Source organism: Enoplosus armatus, chromosome 10 (genome assembly GCF_043641665.1).
Source record: "Enoplosus armatus isolate fEnoArm2 chromosome 10, fEnoArm2.hap1, whole genome shotgun sequence".
In the NCBI taxonomy this organism is placed as follows: Eukaryota; Metazoa; Chordata; class Actinopteri; order Centrarchiformes; family Enoplosidae; genus Enoplosus; species Enoplosus armatus.
The window spans coordinates 12,899,545-12,921,245 of record NC_092189.1 but is presented as its reverse complement, the minus strand read 5'-3'; the positions used below and the strand labels follow the sequence as shown (position 1 = coordinate 12,921,245).

At 42.8% G+C, this 21,701-nt stretch overlaps 1 protein-coding gene across 2 annotated transcripts; it reads right to left on the bottom strand.

Annotated features, from left to right (window-relative positions):
* Positions 1–509: 509 nt before the first annotated feature.
* Positions 510–4,444, bottom strand: LOC139291559 (neuronal acetylcholine receptor subunit alpha-3-like). Of its 2 annotated transcripts, XM_070913627.1 has the most exons (7): positions 4,310–4,444; positions 4,175–4,219; positions 3,982–4,091; positions 3,398–3,605; positions 2,424–3,137; positions 2,103–2,375; positions 510–635 (listed from the first exon to the last, which is right to left on the bottom strand). In XM_070913627.1, the coding sequence occupies exons 2-7, from the start codon at positions 4,199–4,201 to the stop codon at positions 510–512; spliced, it is 1,458 nt and encodes a 485-aa protein (XP_070769728.1). In that variant the 5' UTR covers positions 4,202–4,219; positions 4,310–4,444. The 2 variants fall into 2 exon arrangements, with proteins under 2 accessions (XP_070769728.1, XP_070769727.1); XM_070913626.1 differs by having other exon boundaries at positions 2,103–3,137; positions 4,310–4,441.
* Positions 4,445–21,701: the final 17,257 nt, after the last annotated feature.

Sequence of the window (21,701 nt, the reverse complement as noted above, 5' to 3'; positions counted from 1 at the left end):
ACAATAACCATGAATGAGTGGACATTTTCAGTAAAACACAGAATGGAAACGCAGAGAAGAATGGACACAATGGGAGACAGAAGACGACCGTGAAGAGATAAGCTGGAGGCAGTGGCCGGTCAAAACATGGCACAGAGGACGAGAAAAACTGAGAGAAGGGAAGGAAAGGGAAGCAGATGTGCTAATGATGTCAGGGAAAAAAACAGTGATGAGGAGGAGGAGATTGGATAACAGCATTGCGTGCACATTGACAGGGCAAGGCAAAGGAGAAAGGGGGAAATGAGGACGGCTGAGGGGCTAGAAGTGATGGCTGGTGATGGAGTACCAGAGGAGAGCATGAGACAGAAAGAGGAGGCACAAAAAGCCAGAAAAGGAGACAGACGACAGCCCGGTGTTTGACGTGAAAGAGCTGCAGGAGGGATAATTCCCAAAGCAATTCAAGTGGGGTACAGAGACAGACAAGAAGTAGACAAAAGGAGAGAGAAAGAGCCGGGACGAGGACGAGCGTCTCATTTTAAGAAGCTGATCAGCGGCTGGAGGAAGAGTCCCAGTGTTCCCAGCACACACACGGTCACAAAAACCCACAGGAAGATCCTGTCGATGACCATGGCAACGTACTTCCAGTCATCCTCCACCTGAGGAAAGGAGGGGGAATTAGGTGTGTAGAAAAAAAATATAAAATATCTATGGCACACGCATTCACATGCAATAGCAAAGCGCTCTCTCTTTTTCCCTAAAACTCTCCCAGGGACCTTCGCTTAATAGTAATTGTAAAATTTCTAGCAGTTGCACAAACCGCCACTTTCACTCAATGTCACTGTGCCAACACCAGAGCTGTGTGGCTATAAGGGGTGTGTGTTTCTGTGTGTGTGAGAGGCTGAGAGAACCACCAGTGTTTACTACTATGCATCTGGCTGTTGCCGGAGTGGTTTGTACAGTATGTGTATATATAGTATGAGTATTCAGTCAGGTGTGGACAACAGGATCATGGCTGCGCTGACCGTAATGCCATTGTGCGCCTTTAAAAAAGGAGGCAGTTCAGGAGGCTATTCTGCATGCATCAAAGAAAGATTCCAGCTTTGCTAAGAAAAGATGGAGCTGAAGCAACAAACATATCAGGGCCATCCAGAGTGTGCAGGAGGCGTACGCAAAGCCCTCCATCTGCAACCAACAAGCAGCTTTGCGCTCCCTTTATAGCCCCGTGTAAATGGTTTTCTAAGCTAGGTAGAAATATACACACACTGCAGAGATAACACACACATACAGTATAGCGTTGTGGTGTTTATTTGTGTGCTGTGTACATTGTGGGGACTATGATCTGGTCCCCCACAAAAAATGTCACTTTATATTTGGGTTTAAATTTTATTTTTATTACAAATGAAAAGGATCTTCATTTCCAGGAATAGTATTATGGTTTTCAATGCAGTTTCCTTCTTCCTTCTTCTTTGTGATAATATCTTCCAACAGTGCAGAGCAAGGCAGATCTCTGGCAATGTTCAGTTGTTTTATAAATAAATATTTTGATTTAAAGCAAGAGTAATTATTTTTCTTCATGCAGATTTCCTCGAGAGGAAGAAGACAGGAGCCTCTACTCACTGCACACTGGGGAGTTTCAGTGTGAAACTAAATCATGGGTTTACAGAGTTATTAGACCCTCAGCTGAGAGATATATAAACTCAAATGGGCAGACATTATCCAATGTTATACTTCCCAAAATAAATGGGCAACCAAAAGTACATTTCTGTATCTCCAGGTATCATATTTCTTCCATTCGCAAAAAAATACACAAAAGCAGATCTTCCACATGACAAAACAGTAGGGCTGAAACGAACTTATTTTCATTATGGATTCATCTGGTAATTGCTTTCCCAAATAATTGTTGGATGCAAAAAATACATAATAAGACCAAGGTGAGGTCTTCAGATAGCATGTTTTGTCGGAGCAACAGTCCAAACCGAAAGATCAGGACATATTTACATTTAAGGAGCCGAAAATTAGGAATGTTTGCTTGAAAAATTAATTAATTGATTGTCAGCATAGTTAGAGATTAATGTCCTGTCGACTGACTAATCATGGATTATGGATTAAACAGACTTTTGTACCTCTTTGGCTTTGTTGCGAGTCCTCATGTTCTCTGCGATGTACTTGACGCTCTCTATGGCCTGCTTGATCTCTGGTGACACCACGGAGAAGGCGACAACAGCATTGACCGGCGAAGGGGCATTCAGGGACCTCGACAGCTTGGGCAGCTCAGACTCCTGGGGCCCCTGGGTCTGGGGGGCCTGGGGAGGAGGGGGTGGTGCCATTGGGGGAGGGACAGGAGTCGGTACCTCCTTGCCTCTGTACGGGCACCTCCTGTTCATATCTCGGTTCATGTCCCGATTTATGTCACGGTTCACGTCCCGGTTCATGTCACGGTTCATGTCACCGTACTCCACACAGTTCATGGAGCCGCCAGCTGAGGTGGCCCCTCCTCCTCCTCCACCGCCATCCAGCGCTACACCCCCAGTAATACCCCCAACACTTACACTTCCTGAGCCACTTCCACTTCCTATGCTGTTCTTCCTCTTCTTGTTCCCTCCACTGCTTCCTCCTCCTCCCGTCACTCCTGTAATACTTGGAGGTGAGGAGCAGCCCTGGTCGATAGGCCGCCTCATCAGCATCACCCTGGGCAGCACCCCGAGGAACACGGACCTCACCCACTCCGGCATAGTGTGAGTCATCGGGGTGCGATAGTGGACATTCAGCACAAAGACAGTGATGACGATGCTGAGCGTGACAAAAATCATGGTGAAGAGGAGGTACTCGCCGATCAGAGGGATGACGAGTGATGTCGAAGGTATGGTCTCAGTGATGACCAGCAGGAACACAGTGAGGGAGAGGAGGACAGAGATACACAGGGTGACCTTCTCGCCACAGTCAGACGGGAGGTAGAAGACCAGCACCGTGAGGAAGGAGATGAGGAGGCAGGGGATGATGAGGTTGATGGTGTAGAAGAGAGGCAGGCGGCGGATGTAGAAGGAGTAGGTGATGTCCGGGTAGATCTCCTCGCAGCAATTGTACTTGATGTCATGCTTGTATCCAGGAGCATCGATGATCTCCCACTCTCCACTTTCCCAGAAGTCTTTCAGGTTCACCTGATAAAACACAAGTTAATTTTAAAACCAACACTTTCTGGGTATTAAATTAAGCTGTTAAATTAGCTGTTCAAAAGTTTCCACCCACTAAATATTTTGACATAAAGGTAAAGGGATTTAAGAGAAGTCTTGTCTAGAGGATATGAGCACATAAAAAAGGTATTTGTGGCTCAATGTTAAACAATGTAAACATGTAGAGTAAAATTGCTACTGCTAGACCACCAGGACCTCTCCCCTGTGACCCCGAGACTCCCTCTGACCTTTGAGCCAATCAGCACCAGGTCGATCTTGGCCTTGTCGTAGGTCCAGGAGCCAAACTTCATGGAGCAGTTCTGGTAGTCAAAGGGGAAGTAGGTGATGTCCATGGGGCAGGAGGATTTGAAAATAGCTGGAGGAACCCAGGTGATGGTGCCATCAAACTTCAGCAGAGCCTTGGTCTTGTCTTCCACAAGGAAGTCACCTACAGCGCTGAGAGGAGAGAGGGAGGAGATGTAAATGTCATTTCACTTACAGGCCATTACAACATTTAACTCAAAAGGTCAGAAGACAGAGAGCATTAATAAATAACATTAGCATGTAGCAGCTTGAGGGCTAACTCTGCATTCAGACGAACAAAGACCACATCATGGTACTACTACCAAATTATTTAATGAAGCCATCAGATGGGCAGCTACAACATAAATGATTATACAGAAATATGTAAAACATGCATATTTACACAGTAACTGTAATAGGTGTCATGTAATATCTAAAATGTAGCTGCAGCAGCCTCTTTGCCAAAAAAAGAGGACAGAAAATGACAAACATGACAGAATCTCTTTAGCATTTGTGCAGTAAAACTTACTTGTTGTATAAAACGATGTCTGGCCTCCAGATTTTATTGGATGGAACTCGAATGAACTCGATCCCATCATACTCGACAGGGGCCCATTTCAGTTTGTAGTCGTTCCAGACCTAAAGGACAGACGAAACGTATCATAAATCACGGAGTACAAATAATCACTAATGACAGCACATAAAGGATAAATGTCACTCACGTGTCTCAGCCACAGATTGGTTTCCATGATCTGATTGACCTCATCCTGTAAGGACAAAAATGGTGAATTAGTCTGAAAGAGGAAATTAACTTTTCCTTGTTTAGAGACAATGAGTTGTTCATTCTCCACTCTTACCACTTTGACCAGTTGAGATATGGAGACCTCAAACTCCACTGTGACTGGATCTGACACATTCTCCACTGGTCGGATGAACTGGTTGTACCTCCTGAACAACCTCCGAAATAATCTGTCCTCCCCCTTGGACGAAAAACAGCCTAAAACAAAAGAAGAAGAAGAAATGGAAGGAGAACAGTTAAACCCTGAAATGCATGGCTGTTTTTTTAAAACATCCCTACATACCTCTGGTCTTTAGTGACCCGGTACTTATATAATGCAGACTGAGCCATACACTTAACTTTACAGCTAAATTATTTATAATCTAAACAGTAATAAATTACCTTGTGCGCCATTCTAGGTGTCCTGTCAATATTTTTAAAGATGTTTTTATTCAATGGCAGTCAACAGAGCAATGTTTTCTGTCATAGCCACTAGGACATGTTGGAAGCAAGGATGATTCTGCTCCACAGTATCCAGAGCTCATAATGCCTCAGTGTGTTGAACTGTGGGTGTCGGGGAGCCCTTAACGACAGTGAGTGCGAGTAAATTTGACTTGATTTCAATATTACAGAAAGGTCAGCTGCTAAAAACGCTGAAGAAAATCATCTGAAGATACAGAGATGATCGTTATGTTTGTTGATTGTGTATGATTGTTAAAATCACTGACAGAAACAGTCACATTGAATCCACATTCTTTCACTTTGTAGCTACCGCAGACAGACTAAGCGGCACACACACTACGTCTCTATAAGAATTGGTTCACCAAATTCACAAAAAGCACATTTTCCCACTTATTCCTAGAGGTATTTATCCTCCCTGATACAATGAAGGTGAATTGAATTTTGTTCATGGTGGTTTGTTAACTTTGATCGCCACAAACTAAATTACATTCACCTCCATTGTGCTTGAGATGTGTCAGTGGACATCCTGGACAAATAAAGCCAAACCTACAGTATCTGCATGGCTAGATACCACTGAGGCTAAGAGTGGAAAATGGAAAACATGTTTTATTTCAGTAAAATTACCCTTTAACTGTTTAATCAATGTCACTTTGCTCTGGATGGATGAAAGCTGTGAGAGATCGAAGTGGGTTTTGAGTGGCATTTCCAGAGGGAAGGAAAAGCCTGCAAGCTTTTAGGAAACCTACAAACACAAGACGCTTTAAGCATACAGGAATGGTGTGCTGTTGGCCAGAGCGTGTCTGAAGAAGTGTGTGTGCAGACTTTGTAAGGCTGGACTGAAGGTCATAGTGTGGAAAACTGCCACTGGTAACACAGGTGCCTGGGATGCCACACAGACGCATGCCTGTCCAAGTGGAAAATGTTGCCTCACTTGGGACAGCACACACTCACACCACCAACACAACCTCAGAAACACTGTGCCAGTGGCTTCAATGAGCTCCAAATCCTCTTTGCATCACCATAGAATAACATGGAAATGCACATAATTTGTCTTCTTTAACACTCTGTCACTTCATCCCATCTTTCAATTTCATGTTTTTTTCATGTTCCTCCACGTTCCTTTTCTTCTGGGTAACTAAACACAGGACACCATTGATAGTCAGTCCCACTGTATGTCCTTGGATTTTCAACTGACTGATTAATTTTGTTCAGCCACAAACATTGAAGCAAATAACAAAAAATGAAAAAAGAAAAGCAGAGGCCAACCTCTCCCATCACCGCTTTCAATCCAAGAAGTGACGCACACATTATTCAACCCAAAACCAAACCATCAAACTTGCACTTACCGAGCCATGTGAACCATTTTAGAGATGGAGTAGAATGTGCTTCATAAACCCATTTACACAAAAATAGCCACAGTCGCTGGAATGGTTTGTTTCCTTAACAACAACTAAATAAAACATGGTCCTTTAATGGGACACTTTCTTTCTGACCAGAGGCATGTAAATCTGGTTCACAACCTTACTTTGAATTTTTTTCCTTTCAATTGTCTCTTCATCTTCAAAGATATCCTATCTTGTCTTAATACTGAAACTTGTACAACGTTAGCTGTCCAGCACACATCAGTGGCAAAACACGGATGAAAATATGAATTAGAAATATAAACTGCAATGATTTATTGCTGACTACTGAACCAGTTGATCCAAGCTAACATGACTGGAGTGTAAGGTCAGTTAAGTAAGTGGTTAGCGTTGTTTTGGGAGGACTTTGAAAATGAGAAGGGACCCACGCAGAATTAGCCCTAATTAATTGTTTTGCCACTTTCATTTGTCAGCAGGATCTCCTCCCTCAGTTAAGGGTCTTAACTTTATTTTTATTACTGATATACTTTAGTAAAAGTAATGTACACGTCTTCCACAGCCATGAGACACTATACCCAACACATTCACATACCTTGAATAAAAATTGACTTGGTACTTTAATAAAATATCTTCTTTTCTTTTAAGAACCTACATGCTGAAACAAATATTTCATATTCCCTATCCATACAGTAAAGTCATAACGCAGTTTGTCCATTTATTGCCATTGGGAGTACATAGATGAGTATCTTGCAGACATCTCTGATTACAATCTGTCTGGTTTCTCATTTTGGGAGACCTGTTCATTTTGCTCATGTTCACAGTATCAGACTTGCCAGGGCCAGGTAAATAATACTATGATTTAATTTCATCCCTTGTTAGTGTATTTGAGGGGCTATCTGAGTCTGAAGTCAAGCAATGTTGGAGTGTAACAATGATAAAACAGAAACACACTTCCTAAGCTTTCTACATTTTACAGGTTTTAACAACAATTTTAATTTCAAATCACAGGGGACTAACACAGCTCAGGGTAGATTCAGCCTGGCGAGCTGAAGCAAAAACACGCACAACACTTATATAATTACAACATCTGGTGCAAATAAAACAATGACGAAACACAAACACTCATATGACTCCAGAAGATATTTAGTCCCACATAAAAGGTAAACATTTGCTTAAATGTATGGTGAGGTGCACTAAAGTCTCACTAAATTTAAAGTTCAGATAGAGCACATACAGGGAGGTGCAGACCAGTGGAAGCAGAAGCTATTCAAGTCCACTGGATAAATTTCAACAGGCAGAATCGTTTTAAGAAGTTAACTAAAAATAAATTAAAACCTGTCCGATCTACTTCTAATACTCTATCAGTAAGTTGCATTATACTATAGTTGCTTCAAAACTTCAAAAGAAGTTTCCTGAGGTCACTGGCAGAGGCGAGCTGAGTCTTAAAACTTAATGAAAAGGACTCTCTCCTGAGACACTTGTGTAATTTCAGCTTTCGGTACCTGCCTTCAAAACTGCCCACTGCTCCCTGATTTGCTGAACTCCCAGAACCTTGTTTAAGCCTATAATTGGGCGAGGGGAAACCAGAGCAATTATAATTAGTCAATTAATTGAACCTTTTGTTCGCTGTGACAAAAAAAATGAAGCCAATATTTTTTTTCCTCTGTTGGCACAGTCACTCTCCTAATTCCCTTCTTTGTTCTGCCACTGAACATCTTAATTAGCCTTAATTTAAAGGAAGTTAATTATAACCTTTGCCCTTTCACCTCAGTTGATCCTGCACACTACTCTTACTGCTCGCCACACTCCCTGGTGTTTAATGTAGGGATTTAATTTGTGTGACACGTTTGTGAGAGCGTTCATGAGTCTGCACGTGACAGTAACAGGCAGTGAGTGATAAAAGCAAGGGTAGCATGTCTAGCAAAACTGCATTTTAATACAAGTGAGGCTGTACTTAGGCACAGCAGTGCTTTTAAGCTAATGTCTGCGTGCTAACATGCCACAATGACAATGCTAACATGCTGATGTTTAGCAGGTATAATGTTCATCATCTTAGTATAGCAATTTTAGCACACTAACATATGCTACTTAGCGCTAAACACAAAGTACAGCTGAGGCTAATGGGAACGTCATTTGTTTTGCAGTAATAAACCAAAGTATAGGACGAGTTGAAATTTTGATCTAAGGTAACAAAAGTTGTCAAGACATCTCTCTTTGAACCACAAAACCTCATGTTGGCGCTCCAGAGAAAAAGTCAGGGGATCACCAAAGCAAATTTCAAATATGAAATATTTCAATCTGGGCCAAAGTGGCTGGTGTGGCTAGTGGCTAAAAATGTACCATTAGGATTGTCAAAAATTGCTCCAGAAGTCATTACAAACCAAATGTGTCATGTCTTGTATCAGTTCGCTTGCCTCAAGCATTAGAAGAAAGTTGTTAATCACTGTAGACAGATCTGTCTTTGCCTCCGATGATGATTAAAATCACATGAAATCGGCTTGACAGTCATGTTTAATTTTACCAGACGTGGGCTCTTTCCCCTGTCTTTGTGATGCGGTAACAAAGTGTTGAGGCTTTGTTCTGACACGGATGAAGCTAAGTCAAGCAGTCATGCATTTCACCCTTAAATAGCCACATTGATTTAGAATTAGCAAGCCAAAACTGTGAGTCTGTCTCCGTCTCTCGTGGCTACAGGAGCCTGAAGCTGCAGATAGACCCGTGGCCTTCGGGAAGCTCTTTGATCAGGCATGTGCTTAACAGGATGAGCCTGGGAGCGAGTGGTATGGACACTGAAGGAACTAATTACCCTCCAATAATACACCGCTGACAGTGTGTGTGAGTGCATGGAAAAGAGATACAAAGAGAGACAGAGGCACAGCGGAGGGAAGAGATATGAGGGGAGAAGTGACAGTGAGAACAAGCAGAGAAAAGCTTGATAGCGTGTCTTTGCTCTCCAGGGTTTTTGATGGCCTGACTGTGACATGTTGAATGACGCACAAGAGGATCCACAGTGATTACCGCATGTGCTGTGAACATCCCATTAAGCTTATGCTGCATGTTTTAACCCATGTGTGTCTTCGTGTATGAAGGCTCACCGACATATACAGTACATACATGTAATGTGTGTATTCCCGTGTGTACACACATGTTCCTATTTATGTACGTCCATTCACCTTTGATTTGACTCACTCTGAACAGCATATGATTTTTTTTCACTGATGCATGAAATTCAGTGGCTCCTTGCCTCCATGCTTTCATCTGAGAAGATGTGGGAGTTTTGAGGTCAGATTCTCTGCATATGTTATAAGATATAAATAAAAAAAAAGAGGACATTTCTCCAAATGTAAAGATCTTCTAATGGGGGAACAGCTTGTTTAAAGTAGCCAAATCCAATTATATGGTTACTATAAACACTCAGAACAAGCAGGTGGAGCCTTTAAAGCCGGTATCAGGCGACACACTGGCCCAATAATGGCTAATGTGTTGGGAACGAAAATGAGCTTCAGACGCAAGAATTTTTATCTTGTGTAATGTGCCATAGTGGAAGGCAACTGACATCTGGGACTCATCACAATGTCCCGACAAAAAGACTTGCATGTTAGTATGACAACTTCTCCGACCAGTGCTGTGATGTTGACCAATAGGGGCACAGAGAACTTGGTCAGGTGAACAGTGAAGTCGGTCCTTGGCACCTCCTCACCCATCACCTATGCGTGTCAAGCAGAAGGGCAGCAAGCTACCATTGATCTGGGTCCAACGTGTAGTCGCACATTCTTGGCCAAGTTACGGCAAAAATGTGTGACTCTACAATCGCCTAATATCACGGTGACCATTGGGAAAGAAAAACATAGTGTTGTTTGATTCTGGCAAAACACTTCCCTCACATTCACTCTGATGTTGTTGATGTGTGTCGCACAGAGAGCAAAGGGACGTTCATGCCCTGCTATAGCACTGAGACAGAGGAACACAGTCATCATCACAAGTCACTATGAAATTTGAACTCGTAACATGCAGATGGGAGAGAAAGAGAAGTGTGAGCGCTCCAGTTGAGTGCTTCTGAAGGAGATAAAACTCAATACACAGCCTTTCTACAGAAGAGTTAACAGAGTTAGTGACATATTCAATTATGTATTTTCATGTGACTGATTATGACCATTAACAGCTGGGGTTACCAAATGTTTTATAAAAGTAGCTGCAGATTGTCACATTTATAGGGGTTCCCACTGCAGCAGGAGCTACAACTGTAACAGCCCACTGGTCCAACACTCAGAAACACAGGGAGAGTCTGTCTGGAGCCGAAGCTGCTGGTAATTGAGTGATCAGTACTAATGTCTACTTATCTCTCCTGCAGTGAGGCTGGAGACGGCCTGTTGACCGTGCACACCAGCAGCACTGACTGAATCAGGTCTGAGTTACGTTTTTGAAAACCTCTGTGTCCACAGCAAAAACTGTATCATTTAAAGATAAAAATGTCATTCCTACATTATAATTCTCACACTCAGCCCACTTTTTCACAGCAGCCATGTAGAAAAAGCACAGGTGTTACTAATGACATTAACAATGGCTCTGTTCGATTCAAGCGTCTCATTAAGCCATGACGTGAGCCGGCATGCACAACACCAGGATCCTGAAACTGAAGCAGATAAATGGAATTCGGCCATCATTAATTTGATAATTTACACCTGTTTTTCCTACTGTGTCATGAAAAATGTCTTCCATAATAAAAGGCTAACTTATGGATATACTTTCTAACTACTTAGGCTCAGTTGCCTGATTCAGTAGCCGGCCACCTCTCTATGCTCTCTTAGATAACTCAGGTGTCATGAGATGCACTACATGCACTACTGCTTTCTGAACCATTCAGGGAATATGAGCAGCCACCCAGAGGGATGAGTTGTAATAAAATTAACCAGTTAGTCTTCAGCCTGACCCTCAATTTCACCCTCAAGCACTGAGGAGTGGCAAAGCAATAAGATAATGGATACAGTAGATCAAATGACTTGATAGCTGTAGTTATTCTTCCAGGCAGAGTGAAGAACTGAGGAAGCTCCTCCATACTGACAGGAGTCACTCAAGATGGCAATAAAGATGCCCAGCAGCTTCCTCCCTCTAGAGTTGTACCAAATGGGGAAGACTCTGGGGCTGACCCAGGACATGCTGGAGAGATTACATTTCCCACACTGACCTGAAAAATTCTCAGGATCCATCAAGAGGAAGGAAATTCTGAGAGAAAGGATGCTGGGCTGGCTGCCCATGACCCAGACATGTGTAAGTGAAACTTAAGACGAAATGTATTATTGTTATGAGAAGTTAACCATAAAAGTTTAAAGCCTGAACTTCTGCTCCAATATCAAGACACCAAACACACTAAGCTACTGCCAAACAAGCCGATAAGGAAGCTAAGACATATTTTGAAGGCCTAATTTCAGTGATAACAACTTGGGGTAACTAGATACAGCAATAAATAATGCCATGGCTGCGACCTGTAATTGCCTGCATTGTGTCTCAGCTTGATCAGTCAATAGAAAATGTAGACAGAAAGGAGGAGCAACGGGGGAAGAAAAGTATCCCTGTCCTCCATCTGAGGCATCTGTTGCCTTGCTCAACTCATCTCTAGCTTCCTATTTCTCACCCCCTCTCCCTCCACCCTAAAGCGTGACTCAGTTCATCGCCAGCACTGAAGACCAGGATGTCCCAGAGGAATCAGGCAGCAGGGCTGTCTGGAAGAGGATGTCTCTGTGTGTGTGTGTGTGTGTGTGTGTGTGTGTGTGTGAAAGAGAGAGTGAAAGTGTGTGTGTGTGTGTGTGTGTGTGTGTGTGTGGTGGTTGGAGGGGAGCTTGATGGTTTAAGCCAATCCATGGGGGGGTAGGGGGTGGAGGAATAAGGCCTGTGGTGGTTACACTGTGTGTGAGCGAGGGAAGAAGCGATGGGGTTTGGTTGCAATAATCACACGACAATCGCGTTAAGAGGATCCTCAAGCCACCACACAGTCCTTAAGCCACACGCACAGTAACACACACACACACACACACACACACACACATACATACACTGATTGCCTGTCAGACTGTAATGCAACTATATTGCTTCTGGGAGAGAAACCAGAGAGCTGCTCTGTACGTCTGAGCTCAGAAGAGCATTTAAGTCTGGCAGAGGAGCAAATATGCTTGATGATGCTGCGATACAAGCAGACTTGGATAAAAGCTACAGCGGCTTAATATAAACCATTTCGAGTGGCTATTGCCTTTAGTTGGCCACATTACAACCTCCATTGATAAAAGACATTCAGTTGTTTTCTTCACTTGAGTATTTTTTGAATAATCAGCAGCCTGCACCTGCTGCTCTCTTGGGCAGAACTGAAAAAGGCAGATCCTATTTACACACGCAGCTGCAGCCCATTAAAATGCACAGTAAAGTGGGATAAAGGGTCAAGCCTGAAACACAATGCGGATCAGATCAGTATTATGCAGGCACGGCTGGACATCTCTCTCAGCTATTTCTGCTGGAGATGATGCAGGAAAGATGCTGCGGGGAAATGCATCATATGCAAATTCCCTCATTTTAATCATTCAGTCCATCCAGTCCTACAATCTACCACACAGGCTGTGGCTTTATTTTGAGTGTCACAACTACAACTAACAGCCCCATGCTGTACCGATCTCTCACTCCTTACCTCCAAGCTACTCCAACCAGATTATATTTTCGACTAAAATGCCCTAATCCCATAGACAGCAGGATCAGCATTTCCTCTGTTGTGGGGACAAATCACCCGATCCTGGATGGCAGGACACAGTACCTTCTGTAGCCCACTAATCGGACCCCCACTGGGAGTGTGTGTGTGTGTGTCAATGTGAGTTTTTCCAGGCACTTATCTACATACACAGCCTCTGTACAGAATCATATAAAAGCCCACACAGTCAATGAGGGATTGAGGGGAGGAGGGAGGACAGGAGAGGTGGAGGGCAGAGTGGGGGAAAGATGAAGGTGAGGGCAAAATCTTTTCATTTTCAGGTTTTCATCCCCTCAAATAGCAAAGTTAACCACCTCTAACGAGCAAGGACACAGAGCAGAGTTCCTCTCACTTGAACAAAATCTGTTCCGCTGTGGAGAGCATTGACACTGTCATCCCTTCACAGCACCGCTTTCTTGTTCCTTTTGAAATTCACCCAGTTCAAGGGCAAAGCGAAGAAAAGGCAGTCAGCTGTGGTAAATCTCCCCAGCTGAAGAGAATGACAAAGAGAGTGAGAGAGAGAGTCCATCCCACGTCATACAGAGTACCCTTGACTCGGAGTCAGCGGCAGGTTACAGGATGTGTGAAGCCAGTGTCTTTTACATGACGACTGGTGCGTGACAGTACGAAGGCACTTAGTGCAGCTCCCACGAGGAGGGGGACTCTGGGTACCACATCTGGGACAAACTCACTGCTGCACTCGGGGCTTTAAAGTAAAGAAAAATCCAAACACTTTCATATAACATGGCAGTGATTCAACTAATAGCCAGAATAATTAAGCAGACTGCGTCGTTCCCAGGAAAAATGTCTGCTCTGTATGGGATAAACCGAAAACGACTTTTAGTATGAGTGATACCCACCACGGTTAAACAACCGAACCAAGAAAAGAGTGTCACGTATTCCATCCTAAAAAGACAAAGCGCAGTAACACATATTTGGTCAAAATTGAGGAAAGACCTGAATCCGACTTTTTGACATCTGTTTCACTACATAAAAAAATTTAATGCCATTGAAACTAATAATTCCTGTGAAAGCAGCTTTTTAAGAGAAATAGTCACATGGGCAGCTAAAGCTACAGAGCTAGATATATGAAGCGAAAGCTAGCTGGTGAGTTAGCCACGGCTAGCCTTAGCTAAAGCTAAAACTAAACTTACTTACCCTGATTTTTCTCTTGCATGTTATCTGTATTTGAAAAGTATGAACTTAATAAATGGACACCTTAGTAATTCAGTTTGTTATTGTTATGTTAATCAGCCGAAAGACATTACAACCTTTCTATCTTTTACTCACTTTGCCAGTCATCCTGAAAATACTTTTTCTCAACTTCACTGTTCCTGTAGTTACTGCTCTCCGCCTTTCTAGGACAGCAAGTTGTAGAAACTCAAACTTCAGCAACAGAAAACCCTCAGTTTGACTGACAGGAGTTAAAGCGCAAAAAGAAAACGTCAGAGAGCACTTTGAACAAAGATGCTGCCAAAAACTACATTATCATTTTAAAGCAAGTTATTTTAACCTCCACATAGACAGATACCCATCATGCTCGGTGCTCCCATCGGTAAAGACGCCCTACCAAGAAACCCACATCTGTGTGCTCTTTGTGGATGTGAATGAGATGAAATTCAGGATTAAAATAACCATTCAGCTGCATGTGAACGCAGCGCAAAGTTTTGCTTTAAAGCGTTTATCTATTCTTTGTTCTGCTCTGGGTCCCCTGGGAGCCACTCAAGGACCCCACTTCAAAATCTGCTGCTTTAAAGCACACAGGGGACTGGCTGCCTTACATATACTAAAGACAGTGGAAAATATAAAATATGTGTAGAGGTGATTTTGGAAACAAGAGGAAAACGATAGAAATAGATCACACAGAGAGCAAAACAAAATACAGACTATCTGACAGATTGATCCAGCCGTGATTTAATGTCAAACTGCAGACGTTAAATCAAACCACAAGGGAAATGAGAGTTTTCCTGCACTTTTTTGCAAATGTTTGCAGTAGCATCAGGATCTAAAGGTGCTAGAGACTATCCTTCAAGTACCCTGGACACTGAATTCCTACAGACATGTCCTGTAGGCTAATTAACCCTGACCTCTGACCTCTGTCCACATCTGGAGGATCCAAGGATGAAGTCAACACTGACAGTTATTGAGCTGCTGCTGGAGAAACGTATGTCATCCACGTGTTGGCTCGTTTCGTGCATGGTTGGCTGCTTCACAGTAGCTCCAGGGGCTGAGGTATCAGCCATGATGCTGACATGTCACGATCACAGATCATCATGTCCAAAGAAAACTAAGCCATGTGTGCATGTTGAAATATCTTGTTAGGCCTCCTCCGTGCACCCAGGTGCCACCAGGGCCCCTCCCTTCAACATAACAGTGGCTCTACAAGTTTCTGGAGATACCGGGTATTATAATTCACAGGCATTGGGGTTTGTTATCCGATCAATAAGCAATGTTGTCTCCCTCTTTTTAAGGTAGAGCATTGGAGCAGCAAGCTGGGCACAAAAAGGACGCTCAGCATTTATTAAATTGTATATGTGTGTGTGTGTGTGTGTGTGGGGGGGGGGGGGGGTTCGTGGTTGCTCCTGGGCATTCATTGACAGGATAATTTAATAATGTCATGCCATCCCGCTTGGTAAAGAACAGAAGTAAAGTTTGCATGCTTTGTCCGGGTGGAATTATCCTTCCTGCTTGATATCAAGCGTTTAGTCGCTGGATTGTTTGCCCTGATCTTTCACCCAGAAGCGCGCAGGGGTGGCTAAAGATAACTTAAAAGTAATGTGCAGAGCATGGTAACAAACCAGTCCCCAATAAGGTGATGGTATTCCTACAGTAACGAGTATAATGCTACTTTTTGTGAGCCCAGCACGGATCCACGGCGCGCGGTGTCTTACCTTGCGCTGCGAGGAGCACCAGCAGGAGGACGCTTGTCAGTTTCCCGTAGAAATTCATCGATACATCGGCGCTTGAAGATGCTTTCTGCGGATAAAAGATTGTGCTGGTGATTGCAGTCTTGTCAGTAACCTACGACAGACGTCTGTGAAGCCTTAAGAATTAGAGCAACATTTTCCTTTGCGCTCCCGAGCGTGGAGAGGTTGGACTCGCGGTGCGCTCTCCCGACATGAACAACTTCTGCACGTCCAGCCTTCCCCTCCCTCCCTCGGTCCGTCCCCACGTCCCACACACCCACCCACTCACCCGAGAGCCAAGCCTGGCGACCTGACTCACAGTGACTCACAGGTGTTAAGTTTGGAATAATGAAACGGTTTTCAAATACGGCTCTAGGACCGCCAGGGGTCCGGAAGTCCCTCTGCAAAAATGTCTATGTTAACATTTTATCTCATATTCAGTCTTGCAATCCCATCCAAGCCTTCACAGTATTTGTACTTGTCTGATAAAGTTTTAAATATTATTTAAACAAGGAAAATATCTATCTATCTGTCAAGAATGTAATCAATCAATCAATCAAGTTTATTTGACACATGTTATCATATAAGATACAATCACAGTGAAGTGTAATAGATAAAATGTGTATCTATCTATCTGTATTTGTCTGAACAGTTTGATGTAGATTTGTGTAAATTTGACAACATTTCTCTGAAAAAAGACAAGAAAAAAAACATCTCTAACCCAAATATTATCCCCACATCTACTCAGAATAGGTTTAGAGAAAGATGCATCACAGACACCTACAACCCCCCCCCCCACACACACACACACACACACACACACACACACAATAAGATCATATATTTTCACTGCTGCGCTACAAATGACCTATTTAGGCACTTAATTGATTTTGTACGCATAACAATGCGCAGGCAGCTTAAAGCATTAGCTGCTTTATAATAGAGTCTTGAAGGCTGCAGAGTCTGCCCAATTCAAATAATGGAAAGCTATTAATGCATAGCAGCACTTCATGGAACTGCAGTGTCGAGCATGCAAGTCCAGAGTGACTACTATATCATCTTTAAAGGGGAAAATGCAGTGGTAGGGGGTTTTAGATATCAGACACTGCACTACATTACAAGCAAACATTAGGATTTATTCACTTTCACTGGAACATCTTTAATCTGTATTTTATGCTGTGAGTTTGGGGAGTAAACACAAACAGTTATGCATCCAAAAGTATCTTCTTTGTGTTTATTCATTCATCTTTTGAAAAATGAGTCAGACATGCAACATAGTGACATTTTATAGGTCAACAAATACGAGGATGGGCAGAAATAGTTTTCAGTTGATTTGTCTCTTAATATTTCATGAAAATGTGTGCATGCATGTAGGGAACACATTCACCTACATGAGTGTATGTGCACGGACACATGTTTTAGTATTCAGCAGCATAAGATGTATTTGTATCTACTCTGCCACATGTTCACTCCTTTTAACCCACTTACCTGGCACAAAAACTAAGACTGTATCTGCTTCTAACATACATGGACACACACACACTTATATATGTGGGTGGACATGCATTGACTTACATGCACACCAGCAAAGACAGTGGGAGACAAAATAGAAAGAGACAAAGGTAGATTTCTTATTTCATTTCACAGAAAATGTCCAGTCTTGTTCGGCCAAATGCCCTGTCGTTTTGTTATTGTGTGTTTTCCTGCTGCACACCGCCACCACATCAAACAAAAATCAGTCCTACGGAAGGTTTAATGTGAGAACAGGAACCAGTGTGTCTGATGCACTGTGTGCTGCAATACTGCTGCTGATTGTAAGCGCACAAAGTGCCTTGCATGTTAGCAGCTGGCAGGTCAGGAGCCAAGAGGCTGAAGACAAGTGGAACTGCTCAGTCCTCAATTTTAAGCTCAATTAGTTTTGTCGTTGGGGAAGTGAAGTCAGCCGAGGTTGTTATTGAGGCTCGGAGGGAGAAAACTGCGGTGATTAAATGCCTCTCGTGGGCCGGTAGGAGCCCCCAAAAGAACAAAAGGGAGAGAAGTATAAATAGAGGTTTTATAGGAGAGAATGATGAGAGACAGAGGGCGTGATGGATATATGAACAGCTAATGGAGGGAGAGAGAGAGAGAGATACACTCAGATCAGCTGAGCATGAAATGTTAAAAAGCTCCAGAAGTGACGTGATATGAGGGAGTGTCACCAGAAGAGAAGAGAAGAGAAGAGAAACACGGACGCAATTTGGCTGCTTGATGTGCTTCAGTGTGACAGAGCCAGTGAATCTATTTGCAGAAATGTATTTTTTGATTCAGCAAGACGCAGAGAAAAGCTGAGGAAGAGTCTCCACCCAACGGCCTGGACTGGGGAGGAAGAGAGGGAGATCTTTTTCTTTTTTTTACTCTTCCTTTCACTCTGTGTTATTCTTTTTAATCTTACGATTTTTCTTAGTTATTGAGTCTTTTCTGTCTCTGGCACCATCCTCCTTTTTTCAACATCAACCTTAATAACCGTAAATCCATTCCCAGTGATGGACATTTAAACAAACCTTCTTGACATTTAACGCCAAAAAACAAACATTTGGAGGTATTTACCCACGGCGTTGAGCTTTAAAGCTAAAAGGTCAACCTTTGACCTTTGTCGTTTATTGAATATTCCGTCCTCTAATTGCTGTATGTTACCAAGGTGTACGTTTGTCTGAAAACTGTTTTTTCAGGAATAACCTGTTCTGAAACCTTATTTAATTAACAGTCTTAGACTTAAAATTGGCTTTCATCTGAAGATACAGAGAGCATTTTGACTTTCTGATGTCATGGCTAGAAAGGAATATTTTATTATTTCTGAAGTATGCACTAAATGTAGAAAGTATTTGGGACGTTTTCCTCATAGTCGCAGCCCCTTTTGCACATCATCTCTTTCTTTGTGATTATTGATTTAATTAGGGAAGTAAAAAAGGGATAATGGCTTCACTTGGATTCACAAACCTCATCAAGGTAAAAAGCAAGTGTCCCTAATATTTTGTGCATTCGTTAAATACGGTAGTCAGTAAACCTTTCGGTTGGATTTTGTGAAGTTAAAGGCATGACTCATAAGAGAAGCATTCTGCATGAAAGTATTTGTCTGCATGTGCATGCACAAGTGTACAGCTGTACAGTGTGTGTTGTGTATTTACTTAGATTCAGCAGAGATAGAAAGTCAGAAGAAAAAATTGGATTTCAAAGAGACAGACCATCTGTTGCGATGCAGGAATTAGTCAGGTTCACAGGAGGAGACTGTTGCCCTACAGTGTCACGATCAGTCGGCTGGTGTTTCAGACGCGTCTCCAGCCGAGGTGACATCCCAGCACTGTGTTCTCTCCAACAGAGCAAGCGAACAGGGGGAAGCACTCTCTTACCCTCCAACTCCACACCACTCTGCTACTTTTCTCTCTTTTTTTTGTCTTGTGTCCTGTCTCTCTCCCTGTACGATCACACTGCCAGACGCACTGTTAAATAACAGCAGGCATCTGGTCGGACAGCTCAGACAAAGCAGAAAGACCTAGAGGGCCTGATGGAGACAGCAAAGGAAAAGGAAAAGGGCAAGTGTAGTTGCAGCAGTGTGTGTCAGACAGGACTGTCCCGGCTCATCCTCATCAACCTTGGACACTGTTTCTCTCTCCTCAGCTGAATCTGTTTGGGTATTTTCTTTCTTTCTTTATCACTTCCATGTTTACATGTCTGTCTCTAAATCACTCATTTTCATCATCATCATCCCTTCTTTTTTGTTTCTTTCCTCTCTTCGACTAAAAGTGTGAGGACATCCCTCTTCTGTTGTCATTTAAGCAATGTCTTGCTTTCTATAATGGATCTTCGTCACATCTGGCGATTCAACTAGTCAAACACAGGTGTAACTATCACTAAATGCTGCGTTGTACTGCAGCAATCAAAATGTCCGCTGTGACAAAAAGGTCTGTTACAGGAGAACATGAAGGAAACCACAAGAATGAGAGAACGAAGAGTTTAAAGCTGCCAGACATAAGAGAAGAGCAACAGTGGGTTTAATCTTTCCTTTCCTAATTAAGTGCACTGTTAGTTCTTTTCTTCTCCCTCTCAGCTGGTCACAGTCTCACCTCATTACTTGTCACTCACACTGATCAGATGTCTGCCTTGAAACAGCCTGTAGTCTGATGTTGCAGCGAGTCTGATCAGTAACCTGTATTATTGAACATGTTGTGTCTGGTGCAAATTTAGCATCAGTTTAACCCCTTGACATACAGTTGACCTCTTTTTCACCCCCATAAGTACATAAGTACAACAGCAAACCAGCAAAGTTAGCAACTAGCTGGCAATTTGCTGACTGGCATTTCATTTGTGGTCTTAGAGATGTGACTAAAATGCAGTCATAACTGAGGGGATGTGTGCCGCTGACCTCTCGCCATCTTTCTTTCCTTACCCTTTAACCCCATCTAAACAGTTTAACCTTTTCCCCATGATCCCCTTCATCCTTCTCCTCTTTCTAATCCCACCACTCCACTGTCTCCACCCTCGTTCGACCCCTTTTTAAAAGCTCTCAGCGTCCCCTTTCCTCCCACAGCTCGTCCTGTTCTCCCTGTCACGCTACACTCTGCGACCCCACTCAACCCTCCAGCATTCACATCCTCAAAACCCTCCCCATCCCCTCCTCCTCCTCCTTCCTTTCACTCCAGACCCATTAAGACCACAGAGAGTTCGCCCAGTGTCCACTACATGCAGTCTGCTTGGTCATGCCGTGGCCTGTTGCACCCACCAGCAACTAATTAAAGTCCCTTCACTGCTCAAATCACAGTTAAAGCCCTTTGCTGCTAATTAAACTGCCATTTCTCTGCACCGTTTTCTTTCCCACGAACCTTCCCTCCCTCACCCTCCCTCCCGTTCTCTCACAGAGACACAAACAAAGCCAGAGCAACAAATTGCATACAATATATTGTTTGCAATCAATCCGTTCTGCTTTATGTATTTATTCTCTCTGTCCGTGTTGTTCTCTGAATGACCAGCAATCTAATGTTCATAAAATGGCTGCAGCCTGAAGGGTCAAACAGAGCCACACAAAGCTTACTCATTATCTGGTCTCCACTCATGTTTGTCCTAAAATGAAATCTGAATGATTTTCTGAGCCTCTTTTTCCCATTACAGATTATCTGCTGGTCATAGCTTCAAGTTATTTTTAATCAGTTTAAAATGTGTTAGGAACATTTCTTTAATAGCCCTTACAGTCCTCATTGGTGGCCTCGGGGCAAGTGTACGACTGGAGTTCTTCATCCCTTTCTTAATACTGCAAGATATCTGGTGACATTTTTTGCCACAAACTGCATTAGAATCACATTGATGTAATTCATAACGGACAAGATGTTTTTTTGGCTCTTATATTACACATAGTTTTCTCTGGCCTTGAAATGTAAATCTGATTAACTTTAGAGATTTTGGACTCTAACAGGAAATGCAGATGCTGTGCATGTGGTTATATACAGAAGCAAAGTAAAGCCGAAATAAGTACCTAAAGACTTTTTAAATGAAACACCTGATCATTGAAATATTTTACTTTGAAAGCCTGAATTTGTCTGAATATATGTGGTTTGAATTCCCCTTCAATCTCCAGAAGGTAATTAGAAGTGTCCAATATTAAAAATATATTTATGGGTATGTTCAAGTTGCTCAAATTGTGGCCTAAAATTTCAAGTCAAGTCAAAAAATCGGGCTGCTAAAATTGGATTGTTTAAATCCAGACACACTCGGACAAGAGAGGATAATCAATCGAGCTTGAATGGAATCGATCAGACTGATCAGACTGATCAGACTGATCAGACGTCTGCCCAAACAGCTTACATTCTGTCATATGATCCGACACTTCTGGACCCTAAATTTGTGACCCCCCCCAAAAAAAGTTTCCAGTTTCATAGAGGGGAATTCAAACCACATAAATCTAAATGGATGGTTTTCAAAGTGCAAAAACAATAAGCTTGTTTACTAAGATGATGACTTAATGCCACAAACAAGTTAAATGAG